At 33.5% G+C, this 13396-nt stretch overlaps 1 protein-coding gene across 4 annotated transcripts in view; it reads left to right on the top strand.

Annotated features, from left to right (window-relative positions):
• Window positions 1–9501, top strand: part of LOC145689780 (GTP-binding protein 2) — a 111980-nt gene extending 102479 nt beyond the window's left edge. For all 4 annotated transcript variants that reach the window (XM_081763993.1, XM_081763985.1, XM_081763988.1 and 1 more), the window contains one exon: window positions 4666–9501. In XM_081763993.1, the coding sequence (XP_081620119.1) occupies window positions 4666–4935 (270 nt within the window). In that variant the 3' untranslated portion in view covers window positions 4936–9501. The remainder of the gene's footprint in view (window positions 1–4665) is intronic.
• The last annotated feature ends 3895 nt before the right edge of the window (window positions 9502–13396 follow it).

The raw sequence follows: 13396 nt of genomic DNA, 5'->3' as shown, positions 1-13396 counted from the left end.
TGTCGCTAAAGAATTTTAAAATTGAACATATTTATTGGACGAGTATAACCCAATTACATAGATTGATTGCTAATAGTTAGGTAACATAACTAACAGAACCGTCATAACAAACCGTCTTGGACGTTAGGCCATTACAGCCGTGCTATAGTTTTCCTTAACGATCCATTGTTGTTCCATTTACGTAAATGAAGATAATGTATTTTTTATTATTGGTAAAATATTAATACACGAGGGAAAAAGAGTATCTTCGAGAAAACATGCCATATTTCAGCGCTAAATTTGTGTACTTTCGTGAACAATATTGTCCCCACTGTCCAGTCAGTCTCTCAGTTTCATATATTAAGCTAATGCAAGCTTTCCATTGACTTCTGTCCTTAGCCAACTGGATTTATTTTCTACTTTGTATTTCTATTTCTGCAAAATCCATCTTAATATTGTCCTCCCATCTGCCCCTAGGTTCTCCTAAAAGTCCTTTTCCGATTGGGTTTCCAGTTAAACTTTTAAAAGTGCTCCTACTTCCTTCTATTCTGGTTACATGACCTGCCCACCTGAGATTTAATAACCCTGACAGTGTCAGGTAAACTGTATAAATTATGCAGTTCCTCATTATGAAGTTTCCGTTTGTTTTGGTTCTCAATATTAGCCTTAGGCTTTTATTTTCAAATACTTGCAGTGTGCGTTCTTTCCTTAAAGTACGCGACCATGTTTCGCAACCGTACAGTACATCAGGCATAATTATTATTTTATGTGTTGTAAGCTTTAAATTCTTCTACAGGGTTCGCAAAGAAAGAGAGTTTGGACTGAATAACACAAATGTTAATGTTGATCCTAGATATTTGAAAATATTGACTTTATCGAAAGTATAATTTGGTATTTTTTTGCAACTACAGAGGTAGTTCAGTCTTCATTTGGCCAATTTCGACTTACCTAAAAATTTAGAAGAATCCATGGCCCCAGGTTCTTAAGTGCTCGATGTGTTTCCCTTGGTTCCTAACAATAGCCCGACAGCGTAATTTCCACTGTAATAGGCTTCTCTGAAGAACTGGGAGGGGAATCTTGTCCCGCTCCCTTTGCACAGCTTTCCAAAGTCCTTCCACAGTTGTCACACGCCGTTTTCTCAAAGCCCGCTTCAGCAATCCAAATCCACAATAGTCCATAGGACTTGCATCTGGAGATTTAACAGGTACCTCATTGAAAGGTATCACCTGTATACCACTTGCCTCCTCCATCTCTCTGTAGAATACGAGGGACAATCGTGAGGTATGTGATGAGGCCTTGTCCATGTGAATGCGCACCAGATTGGCGTCATTTCCGTACATTGTTGGAATCTCATGCTCGTAGATCGGCCGCATGATCTGCTCCTGAAAATACTGCGAATTTATTTTGCAGTTCTTCGCCACCCTACGAATCTTCAGTTTACCTCGGTAACAATAGCCAGTAACGACCATGAACCCTTTTGGGAAGGATTCTTTACAGACACGGACCCACCTTATGAAGTTCTTGGCGCCTTTCTCTCGGTACATGATGGCTCTCGGTTTGCCGCAGTCGGAAAGGTAAATCCATGCTTCATCGAGCGTTACGACGTACATCCACCTTTGTTTTGCCAGATGCCGTTCGTACAGCTTCCGGACGTTACATTTTCGTTCCTTTTGGTGGACATCCGTGAGAAGATGGCCGCGAACTTTCATGACTTTTTCCAGCTTGACTTGGTGTAACGTCCGGCTCACAGTCCCCAAAAACACGTCAAGACGATTAGCCATACACCTTTGTGTTGGCGGATTTTCTTGCATTGCCATTTTGCGAAGTTTCCTCTGCGTGGTGGAGGTGGCCTTGGTGCATTCCCGCTTCCTAGGCAACTTCGTTGGTGATCCAAATGGTGGAGCTTCGTTGCCCTTGTACTTTTTAATAACATTTTTTATTCCACTTAAACTGATGTTGCAACCATTCCTCTTGCACTGTTTTCTAATGACAGAAACACTAAAGTAGGCGTCATAAAGAGCCGCAACTTAGCCTTCCCAAAACCGGCTTAGTTTGGGCGGCATTTTGGTCACAGAGGGAAAACCCACACACGTGGAAACAAATTTAACACAACACTCACAACAATGGTCCTGTTTTCTACGTTATTGTCGTCCGCGCGGAAAAACAACTCCGTTCCCAGGAAGCCATTGCACAACACTGCAGGACGCCACGAGCCAGGTCGGGTGAGTCCATTCTGCCCGGGAGGGGGAAGGAACGAAATCAGCCAAACGTAGGCTAAACAACCTCTGTATAATTTGCAGTATTACGGTTACTGCGAACTTCCATGTATTTAGTTTTCTGTGTATTTACTTCTAACTCCCATGTCCCTACAGGCGTTTAATACAACTTTTGCATTTCTTTCCATTATCCTTATATCATCTCCTATCAGATTTACATCATCAGCATAAGCTATAACCTGGTGAGGGCCATTCAGCATTAGGCCCCGGTTGCAATCTTTGATTTTCCTCATATTCTAGAACAAAATTGAATAATTTGAGACAGTGCATTTTCTAATTTCAGGCCATTCTTTACGTAAATGCTCGTGGACATGTATGTTCCTTCTCGGACTTTATTTTTGGATTTATTTAAATACATCTTAATTAATCTGACCAGCTTTTCCGGTATTCCAGATTCGATAAGAATGTAATATAATGTTTCTCTCCTAACAGAGTCGCACGCCTTTCTGAAATAAATTAATAATTGATGTACCGGAGTATTGTATTCCCAAGGAAGCATGGTGGCTCAGTGGTAGAGCGCGTATACCTCTGGTGCGTGGGGTCCCTCGTTCTATCCTTGGCCAAATAAGTTTGTGATGGATAACGTACTGTTCGTAGGTTATCTCGAAATACTCGCTTTTCCTCCCACATTCACATTCCACCAATTTTCCTATCATAATTCCCTTGCCTTTATCATCCGTCTCCCTTAGCCTAAAGGGCATAATCGTGGAACGTTAAACTGAAAGATTTTATTCCATTTCATTTATTGTATTCCCATTTCTTTTCGAGTATTTCACGGTGGTAAATATCTGCTCGATAGTTGATCGATTTCCCCTAAATCCGCACTGATAATCTCCAATAATTTCATCTGCATATAGGATAAATCTTGCAGTATGTTAGTATGTTAGTATGTTAGAGAACATACTGTACAGTATGTTAGAGAATTTTATAGGATGTTGACAAGAGAGAGTGCCACAATCAGCTCCTCTAAACGACCGAACATGAATTATGCTAGACTGTCTTCTTATGTCTACTAAAATGTAATCAAATTGATTATATGTTTTTCCTTCTGGTGAAGTCCAAGTATATTTATGAATGTCACTATGTAGGAATTTTGTACTCTTCTTGGTAAAATTTTTAGATGTTACAAAACTCACGAGTCTTACATTGTTTCCATCATTTTCCTTGTGCAGACTTTCGTTCCATCTAATCGGTTTGAAGATATTCCCTCGCCCTCATTCGCATTGAAATCTCCTAATAGAATTTTCATATGATATGCAGGAGTAGTGTATGAAAGATTATTGACAAAATGTCACCTAAACTTTTGTGGCTAAGTAGACTTAACTTTTAAAATCGGGTATGATTTGTGCGAATTATTCTGATTTTTATTCCTTTTAAGCATTTATTCTTTCTCTACTGTACATTTCTGTGATCACTTTGCATATTTCTTTCTTTTTCAGAATTCAGTAATAATAGTTTTTATTTATTTATTAATTTTTTTACATAAAGATTTCAGTGAATAGATGTAGAACATTATATAATAAATGTTACAATTTTACCACAATGATGGTGCAGAATGTTACTGTGTAATATTGTTACAGTTCTTGTGCAAGATATTTGCAATATCCATAGTACGAATATATTGGAGTCATGTAATTGCGTAGAAGTAGTATGCAGATTAGGTAAAGCATTAGTATTGTGCTTTGGGGTAAGGATGTAGTCAATTTTTCACCCATAACGATAACGATAAATTTTAGTATTTTGTAGTTAACACCAACGAGCATTACGTCTTACGGCTTATTTGTCTTTCACTTCCATTTATGTTTTGACTAATGCTATTCAAAACTTAACACAAATGTGTTTTTTACGAGGATGCTGAGAAATTGATGTAGAATGTGTACTTAGGTAGTATGTTTATACTTTACCGGAAACATGTCACAGTTTGACACATTTGGATTAGCAGCAAAAATTGGAAGATGACCCAGAAGTCAAAAGCGTTTACATCTTTTGGAATGATGTTATTTCTGTGTAAGACAGCTTCACTCCACAGTACATTCTTAAGTTCGAAAAGTTCTGAGAGCTTGTAGTTAAGAAAGTCTAGGGGACAGGCATAGTGTACTTTCCTATAATTCCTAAAAGGTCGGAACTTATCTAATGCCACATAATAGCAAATACGTATTGAATTTGGTCGGGAATATATTAAAGAAAGAACACACTCTTTCACATTTTGTATAGATGCTGTTTCATATTCTCTTTAGCACCTGAACGAAATTTTGCTATGAACCTTGTATTAGTCATAAAGCTTGTTCAAAAGGAGGTACAAGTGAAACAATGAAATATAAATATGTCAGATTTAGCTAGTAATTAAATAGAACCAGCATCTTATCCATCTTTGAAGGTTGTTGTTTTAACTCCATTTCTCTTGTTACAGGCTACAATTTTTGTCGACTTCCATCCGAGAACGATTTATCGTGGCCTTCAAACCACTGTGTTTATAGGTAATATTCGACAGACAGCAGTGATTGAAGGTATATTGGCAAGTAATGGTATCCACAGCAATGAAAAGGCATCGGTTTTGTTTCGATTCATCAAGCATCCCGAGTACGTAAAAGTAGGAATGAGATTCCTATTTCGCGAAGGACGAACAAAGGGCATTGGGAAGATAACTCAGGTGTTTCCATTTGTTCCGTATGATAATTAATTTAAAAAATATGAAGCCATTTGTCTGTGGTTTTTAGGCACAAAGAAATTCTAAATGCATAATCATGACATTTTTTTTCTCTCACTATTTATTCTATGAATACTTTTTATCAAGTTCGTACTAACTTGAAATATTGATACTTTATCACGTTTTTTTACACTAGTTTTAGTGTAATTAATGTATAAAATACAGAAAAAGGGAGAGGGGAATATCATTAACTCTTTAATCGGTAATACGTTTTTAACACTTACAAAGAGTACAGTATTTAGTTGTCTTTTTAATTACCTCATTGTAATGATGTGAAAAAAAAATCAAGAAGCATCAGTATTTTTAAAGTGTAGTGGTTTTAGTGAATTTTAAATGTAAGAAGAATTTACATATAAATATACACTGCGATAAGAAAGCCAGTAACACTAAATAATCAAGTATGTACAAATTCGAAACGCTTTTGTACACCAAAGCATCTGGCCGAATTTATTTTGCTGTTTTAATGTAGGTCATTTCTTATTTACGGATCAAGGGCTGTTTTAACAGAACTTTATGATGTAATGCTGATTATGTTTCTTTCATAATGTAAGTTGCTTGAGTGAAAGCATGACGTATAGCCATATTGGACTGAATGTGGGACTCATTTTGACTCCAAGAAACATTAAGTAAGTGTGGAGTTAAGTAAGTGTTATGAAACTTTTTATGATATGCCGTTTACCCTGACATTTATATCACGTAAAGCGTAAACAAGGGCTGGAATTTAACAGGATATTCCGATCCATCTCTTACTTATTCGCAGCTCAAATACCTTGAAAATGAGCTATCTGTTATGAGCAACAAATAGATTATACTTTACAGTTGCATAATTCTAAAAAAGAATTATTTTAATAAAGTTGCATAATTTTAAGAAAGAATTATTTTAAATGCAATAATACAGAATATTCTGAGCGCTGGACTGGCGATAGCTTGAAAATTATAAGAACTGAAAGAATTAGTTTCCAATTCCATCAGTTGTCGACATCAGACTACATTGGGCATATCATCTATTGATTATATTTTTTAAAAAAGTTTCAGTGTATTGTGTATCTTCTCCTAGTCAAAATCTGCATAATATATTGAATTTATTATTTGAAAATGATTTCTAATCGTCCATTGGTATATATTTAGTTTTTGTACAAATAGATATGTACCACTTAGAATACGATATTTGTCTCAGTTGTAAACTTCTGTGATATTTCCCGTACGAATTTCATCTGGAGCTTTCAAGCAAATTTTTGCAAGAAAGATTCCCTTTTCATCTTAAATTCCTGTATTTTCTGTACTTATTTTCTTTGTGAGGAGTGAATTAATAAAAAATAAAATGCGTTAGAGGAGGTGAGGTATATTTTAAAGTAGTTTATGATAAAAGTGAATGAAAAATAGAAATTTTAACGAGATTTATTTAAAGTGTATATCATTAATATAACAAATATTATTTATTTTTATCTTTAAGAACTATAAAATATTACTTGTAAAAATATATTTTATATGTATTTCTCAAAAAATATGTGGACAAATATAGAATATTTAGTAATTAATATCTGAACTACAGTTTCAAACATGTAACACGCCCAGGCATAATAGATTATTATATATATTTCATAGATTTGTTCTATAAATACACAAGTGATAGAAACTTATCTGGCTAATAATCCCAATATCTACGTAACGCGTAAATAGTACAAACATTCTTGGTTTTGTTTAATGTAAATGTTGCAAATTTGTATCAGCAGTTGTTGCACTTTTGCTCAATTTTTGATGTGTGGTTGTTCATCCATATTTGTAAGTACGTGTGGACATGTGTGCAGAGAAAGGCATAATATTTTCAAGATTCTTTCACAGTCATTCAACACCATGAAATGAAAAGTAATTTTTTTTAACGAAACGATTGCGCGTACTTTGAATGGATAAGTTTAACTGTGATATAGATAATCATAACCCTAAACTACTGTAACTTCATATTTAAGTGCGAAACTGGGAATAGGTTTTATATATATATATATATAGTAATGTGATTATCAGAGGTCCTCAATGCACTATTTCACATTTAATTTTTTAGTGCTGCCCACATTTTTCTCCTTTCCTTTGGTTATGGGCACATGCAACCTGAATACATCCTGGCACAGTGTAATTAATTATTTAAATCAGTAATTTTTACAATATCTTTTACTTGCTTTTCTGATTTTGACCTGATAACATTGAAGAGTACATATTTGTACCTGACTCGTACAAATGAAACATTGAAGAGTACACGTATGTCCCTGACCCGTACAAATGAAATATTGGAGAATATATTTATATACCAGATCCGTACAAATGTGGAAAGCTTTGGTAAGTTAAAAAAAAAAAAAAAAAAAGTTTGCTTGTCCTTGTGTACTCTGACAGATGACATTTTGATCATTTTGATATTGTTGCAAAGATTGCTATTCAAACACAATTTTTTTCAATTATTCCTTTCCATGCAGCTGCATAGTATAATGCTTCTAACCAAAAGTCATACATTGTGACTTGGTTACCTGAGTGTAATATTCATATCGAAATTTGATAAATTTAGATAAATGTAAATTGCATGCAAGTTCTCAGCCAACAAAAGAACCTGTTCTTGAATATTTTTAGCGAAGTTGATTAAACAATCCTTATTTTATAATCAAATCAATATTTGTCATCATTTTCAAATATATTGTATGAAAATGCATACTTATCAAGTAAAAAAGAAGTAGATGTAGATCTGTAATTGAGGAAGTAGGATAAAATTACCAGAGTTTTATTTAATGTTCGTTAAGTACTGCCGTCTGTATATTAGTGTTTCTTATCAATATGTACAGCTTTATGAAACGTGATGAAAATGCAAATATGCAAAGAAATCATTTGTTGAATATTGGTTTTGGAAGTTCGCTATTTTATATTGTTCCGTTCAGTTTATCACTTTTCTCGTCTTAACTGGTTTTCAGTCTGAAGCATATTCTTTTGAAAACAGATAGCAAATGTTGATCGGAGTATAATGATTGTGTGATTATCCCACTGAAGGATTTCAGCTTAGCCCATAATGTATTACTGTCCTAAAATAGAACACCTGCGAACATAGATTTTTTTTAGATGTCTTTAATAAAGCTTTAAAACATTGTTTGATTGTGGACATGGATCGGTACATATTAAGTTTTATTATAAATAATATGAACGTAAATAATAGGTATAAAGCTTCTTTAGTGACTTTTCATCTTCAGTGTGCTATGAAGTTGTTAAGAATATTTAAAAATTATTAAAATAGGTTCTAGAAAAGTTTGTTAGCTGTTCTAAACTGTATTTTGTTTGGTGTCAATGGCTTCCATGGTAGTTTCTAGTAAGACCCAACCAGTAAGAGAGAAGTGAGGGTATTAAAATTAAGAAGGGAGAGCAACCTATTGCAATCACATTTAAATGCCCTGGTGTAAGTGCACAATAGCATATTTAGAAGGCAAATAGCCGACCTATGTGTCCCCTGTACAAGAGAAGATGAACCAAAAGATTTTGTGTGCACAGAAAAATGTACTAATTTTGTGTATATTGATCAACTACACTTCGCGAGTGGACGTCATATGACTTAAACGTTTTAATACTGCGCGCGACCACGGCTTGTCATGATACCAATGGGTTAAGTAATCGGAAACTTCTAATTCGAATGTGGTAGAAACTCTTGAAAAATTGCTTTTTCGTGAATATTATTTGCCTTTTTTTGCACATATGACTACGTACACCAAATGGTTGTATTGTTAGAGAGCCAGTTCATTTGAGTTGTTGATTCTGTATTACTAATGAGTTAATTACAGTAACTAGTTGCTGCTGTTACATTTTGCAACATGTAAAACCTTATGCAATATTTTATACCTGTCCATTCCTCTATTGATGTACAATTAAATAATTTTAATAGAAAGATATGTAATATTATTTATAGATTTACACAAAAGTGCAATCTACATGTGAAGGCATTAACAAAGAGCTTTTTATTATAGATGTTATTTTAATTTCATGACAAATTATAAAATAGAGTACGTACAATAAATAACATAATAATAAACAATATTTTTGTGTATATGTGTGAATTGAAATGATCGTACTTTTAGCAAAGATTTTTAAGTGTTTATTTCTATAAATTAAGGAAATTGTACATTTTAATAGTTTTATTGGTATGTGTTGCTTTTTTTAAAGTTTTTTCTTCCTTTCTTTAAACAGAGATTTAATTATTCGAAAGTATGACTTCCATTGAGTGTTGTTGTTCTCAATCTGCAATAATTATATTAATCTACTCATCGCTACTATGACATTACAATAAATGTTGAAAAGAACTTTCTTTGTACTCCGTGCTGCAGGAAGTTTTAATTGTATTTCAAAACCTCTGTGAGGTTTGATTATAATAATAGTTATTGTTATTATAGCACATATTAAGTACCCACGATTCACGTGAAAAATGCTATGTATTTTGACGAAGTGACACAAAGATCTCCTAATGTATATTTCAAATTTAAATTAATAATTGTAGTAATAAATAAATATCTGAAATCTGATGTTTTCTTTTTAAGCTATCATATTTTTATATGCGATACCAGAACTCCACCAAAACATCCAAATTTTGCGTCTTGCTCTTGAAAACTGCAAGTTGTTAAAATCTACGCTGATCTCTGATTTTTATTTGAATGATGCATTCTGCGGCCCTATTTTTCGACAGTCAAAAGTAATTGCTTTAGTTCTAAAAATTCTAACAATAATTCAGAGATAAATCTCAGAAACCAGTTACTTATATGCAAAAAGCGAATTGTCTGTTTTAATAAAGGAAAATCATTTTAAGATGGAACCTAGTGGTTAACAGAAGATCTGCGACAATGAGTACGATGCCAGTAGAACATTTAAGTAGCGAAAGAATTGTGGTTAACAAATAGTTAATTCGAATTGTCTGAAGTTTGATTTTAAGACATAACTGAAACATATCTTTGTATTGTGTAAGTTTAGTTAATGTTCATAGTTTACCTCTGTCACTACTTAAAGCTCTTTCCACAATTCCCGTAAGTAACTAGAGAGAGGAAATGAGAAATCGAAATATTTGCTATGTTCGCAACCTTGGTTTCAAAGTAAGTAAAGTAAAAATATTGCATTAACGAAAGTCAAAATCATTACTCAGATAGAACAAATTTAAAATAGCCGTCCGTGCTTTTAGATTTTATGGATTTTTTTTTTTTTTTCATTTTCGCGTTTTTAACATGATGAAACATAACTGTTACTAGGATTTACAAACTGCGTAAGAAATCAAATTAACGGTTTACAGTATGTGTATCAGTGATGGCAAAAATGAAAAATGAAATCTTGAATTTTTATATCCCATGGTTGTTGTTTACATCCCATAGTTATTGAAATATAAACTTCGGTGCAGAGTAACCCCATAAGTGGGGATACTTTACACAACATGCAAGAAACTATGTTCAACATACGAACATAATGTTTCTGTGCAATGTTTTCCCTTCAGTATTTATACACTTCACTTCCTACACAAAACTGCATGCAGACTACAAATATTGATATTAGAATGATGATACCAGTGTCGTCAGTACTTAGTATGAATTATCGATATTTGTAAAGAAAATTATGCATTTTCTGGTACCGGCACGAAGCCACATTCTGATAGCACATGCCTCACAAAAATGCCAACTCAGGAACAGAAAAAATCCACGTGAACTGATTTGCCTTGGTTGCACTTTATGTCCGAGAATATCATCCTAAACGTAATCAGTGGAATATTTACGGGGTTTGGGACTTTCAGGCTGAAGTCCATCCAAATTACATGATTTTTTTTTTTTTTTTTTTTTTTAATCTAATGTTAGTCATTCCTATGCGTATAAGCTTCAACCCCCCCTAAAAAGTCTAGTAATTTCTGAAAAAAAAAATAAATAAATAAAATTTTCTGAGTGAAGGCCCTTTCAAACTAATTTTGTGGTTCTGCCACTATTCGTAATTTATTTTCCAACAAGAAATCCATTCCGGCATCTATCTAAATAGAAAATTTACATAAAAGTAGACGGCAGGAGATACCAGCAGTAGTAATTTCCTATCTAAGGGGTTACTTTGGACCGGTGCCAAGTAACCCCGATTAGAGGCTGAAACCGCCTTTTCCCAGTTTTGTCTTTTTTATGACTTTAAAACGTTTCACACTTCAATTTCAACTATTCTTTTAAAGTCCCATTATACACAGTAGTATTCTACGAAACTGACTTAACTTTGACGGAAATTCTTGTACGTGATGTTCTTCAAATTTTGTCGGTCTTTACAAAGACTGCTTTCCATACCTCTACAGCAACAAACTCTCCCGGTAATTAGAACTGAAGTTTATATATTATAGCTTATAGCCCGCCAATATTATAGCCAAAATACAGTTAGATGTTCTATCTTACGGTGGCAGTTTAAATATTCTCTTTGTGCAAAGTAACCCCTGATGAGCAAAGTAATCCCGTCTTACGGTATAGAGATGTGCTAATGCTTGTTACGAAATGTTAATTTTATCCATGACATGCATGAACTCAATCTGCACCCATTTATTACAATTATGAATGTTACTTCATGTATTTGTTTTGTTGGATGCTACTTATTTAACATAATTCCGTACTTTTGAAGAAATTTCTTCCTTTCTGCACAGCCACTAAATTTGTTGTTGGTATGATTGATTTGAAGTTAAATGTCATCTGAAAAATCTGAAACAACTTACAAGATTTGAACGCAAGAATATATTACAAGTAAACAGAAAAGTTAACAACTTAAAACCATTAATTGGTTGTTTATGTAAATGGTGTCGGTGGATAAATACGTTTTGTGTGTGTGTGTGTGTGAGAGAAATGAAATTAAATGAAATTTTGAGTTTTGCGTCCCACGGTTATGCCGGTTAGGCTAAAGGAGACGGTGATAATGAGTAATGAATGAAATGGTGGAATGAAGAAAGTGGGAGGAAACGGGAGAACCCCGAGAAAACCCACGCACACAGTGTTTGTCCATCACAAAGTTCACTTGGCGGGAGCGTGTGTGTGTGTGAGAGAGAGAGAGAGAGAGATTTTTGTGCGAATTCATAATTAATCGTGTTTAATATGTTAATTAGATAATATGGATATCAGTAGCGTAGAATGCTATGAGACTTTGAGACGTTGTCTACCCTTTCAAATTAAAAGAACATATTGAATTATTCCCTCCCACTTCTATTAATAGTAGGTAAAGTATCTGACTAATGAAGTAGATAAATATACAGACTTCTCTGTAGCTTAGCAGCTAGAAGATGTTGAATCAATCCATTTAGCTTACTCATGATATTAAAACAATGTGCTGTGGCTAAAATGATTTGTGAAGGAACCTTTTATTACAACATATCTAAACATTTTAACAAAACAAAATAAATAATTTATGAACTTACCAAAATAATATTCTCTCAACCTAGTCTTTGTCCGAAACAAACTAGCTATTAGAAGAATCCCTCTGAGAATAAAATTACAAAAATTGGAATACAAACTTATATTAACACATTTTGGCAGAAATAATTCGCCTATTGTTTTAAAACTTCAAATAATAGTATATATATATGTATGTATAAACGTATATAAGTAATAACCCTTGGATCACTAAAGCATATCTGAGCCTAAACGATTTACAATCGTATACATAAAGCGCCACTCTTGCCGTGCTTCTCATGGGAGTATGCTACTAATTTGGTTTGCATAAAATCAAATATTCCAAAGTATATTAAATTACAAAACAGTGATTTAAAAGATAAAATTTATCAAAACATTTGGAAGGAAATGTTACGAAAAAATGACCAGGATTCAACACTAATTCATATGATGCATCTAAATATCAGGATATCAATGTAGTTGCAACAATCTAGATTTCAGTACGAAATGTTACAACGTTCAAATTACCAAAATCCATCTAAATATATGAAGGAGAGAGATTTGCAATCAGACGGACATTAATTCATATTAAAGATCAAAACATCCCATCTGCTGCAATCTGTACAGATTCATCAAGTGTACTTCAGTCTTTAGCTACAATAAGCTGGAATAATAAAACCATATGGAATTTTTTAAATATTAAATCTTTATACAGAGCTACGTCAGAACAAAATAAAAGATCAATTTTACTCTTATGAAAGCTAACGTAGATACAGAAAATAGTTCTATAGATTTGGCCTCCAAGAGAGCATGTAAAGAAGGAAAAGCATATCCACTTAAAATACTTTATAAAAACTATAATTATAGAAGAAAAATATAAAGCTGATTTGGAACAATGGAAGATTACAAATCAAAGCTCTCCAGGAAAACTGTAGAGGCCAATTACTAAAAAAAATTAAACCAATAAATTACATCAAAAATTGGTCGAGAACAGAAACATTTTATATTACAGAATACTTTTTGGAACAGCATTTACATCT

This window comes from Thermobia domestica, chromosome 1 (genome assembly GCF_964235325.1).
Source record: "Thermobia domestica chromosome 1, izTheDome1.hap1.1, whole genome shotgun sequence".
Classification (NCBI taxonomy): domain Eukaryota; kingdom Metazoa; phylum Arthropoda; class Insecta; order Zygentoma; family Lepismatidae; genus Thermobia; species Thermobia domestica.
The sequence above is the reverse complement of the archived record's forward strand: the minus strand, read 5'-3'. Positions and strand labels throughout refer to the sequence as shown.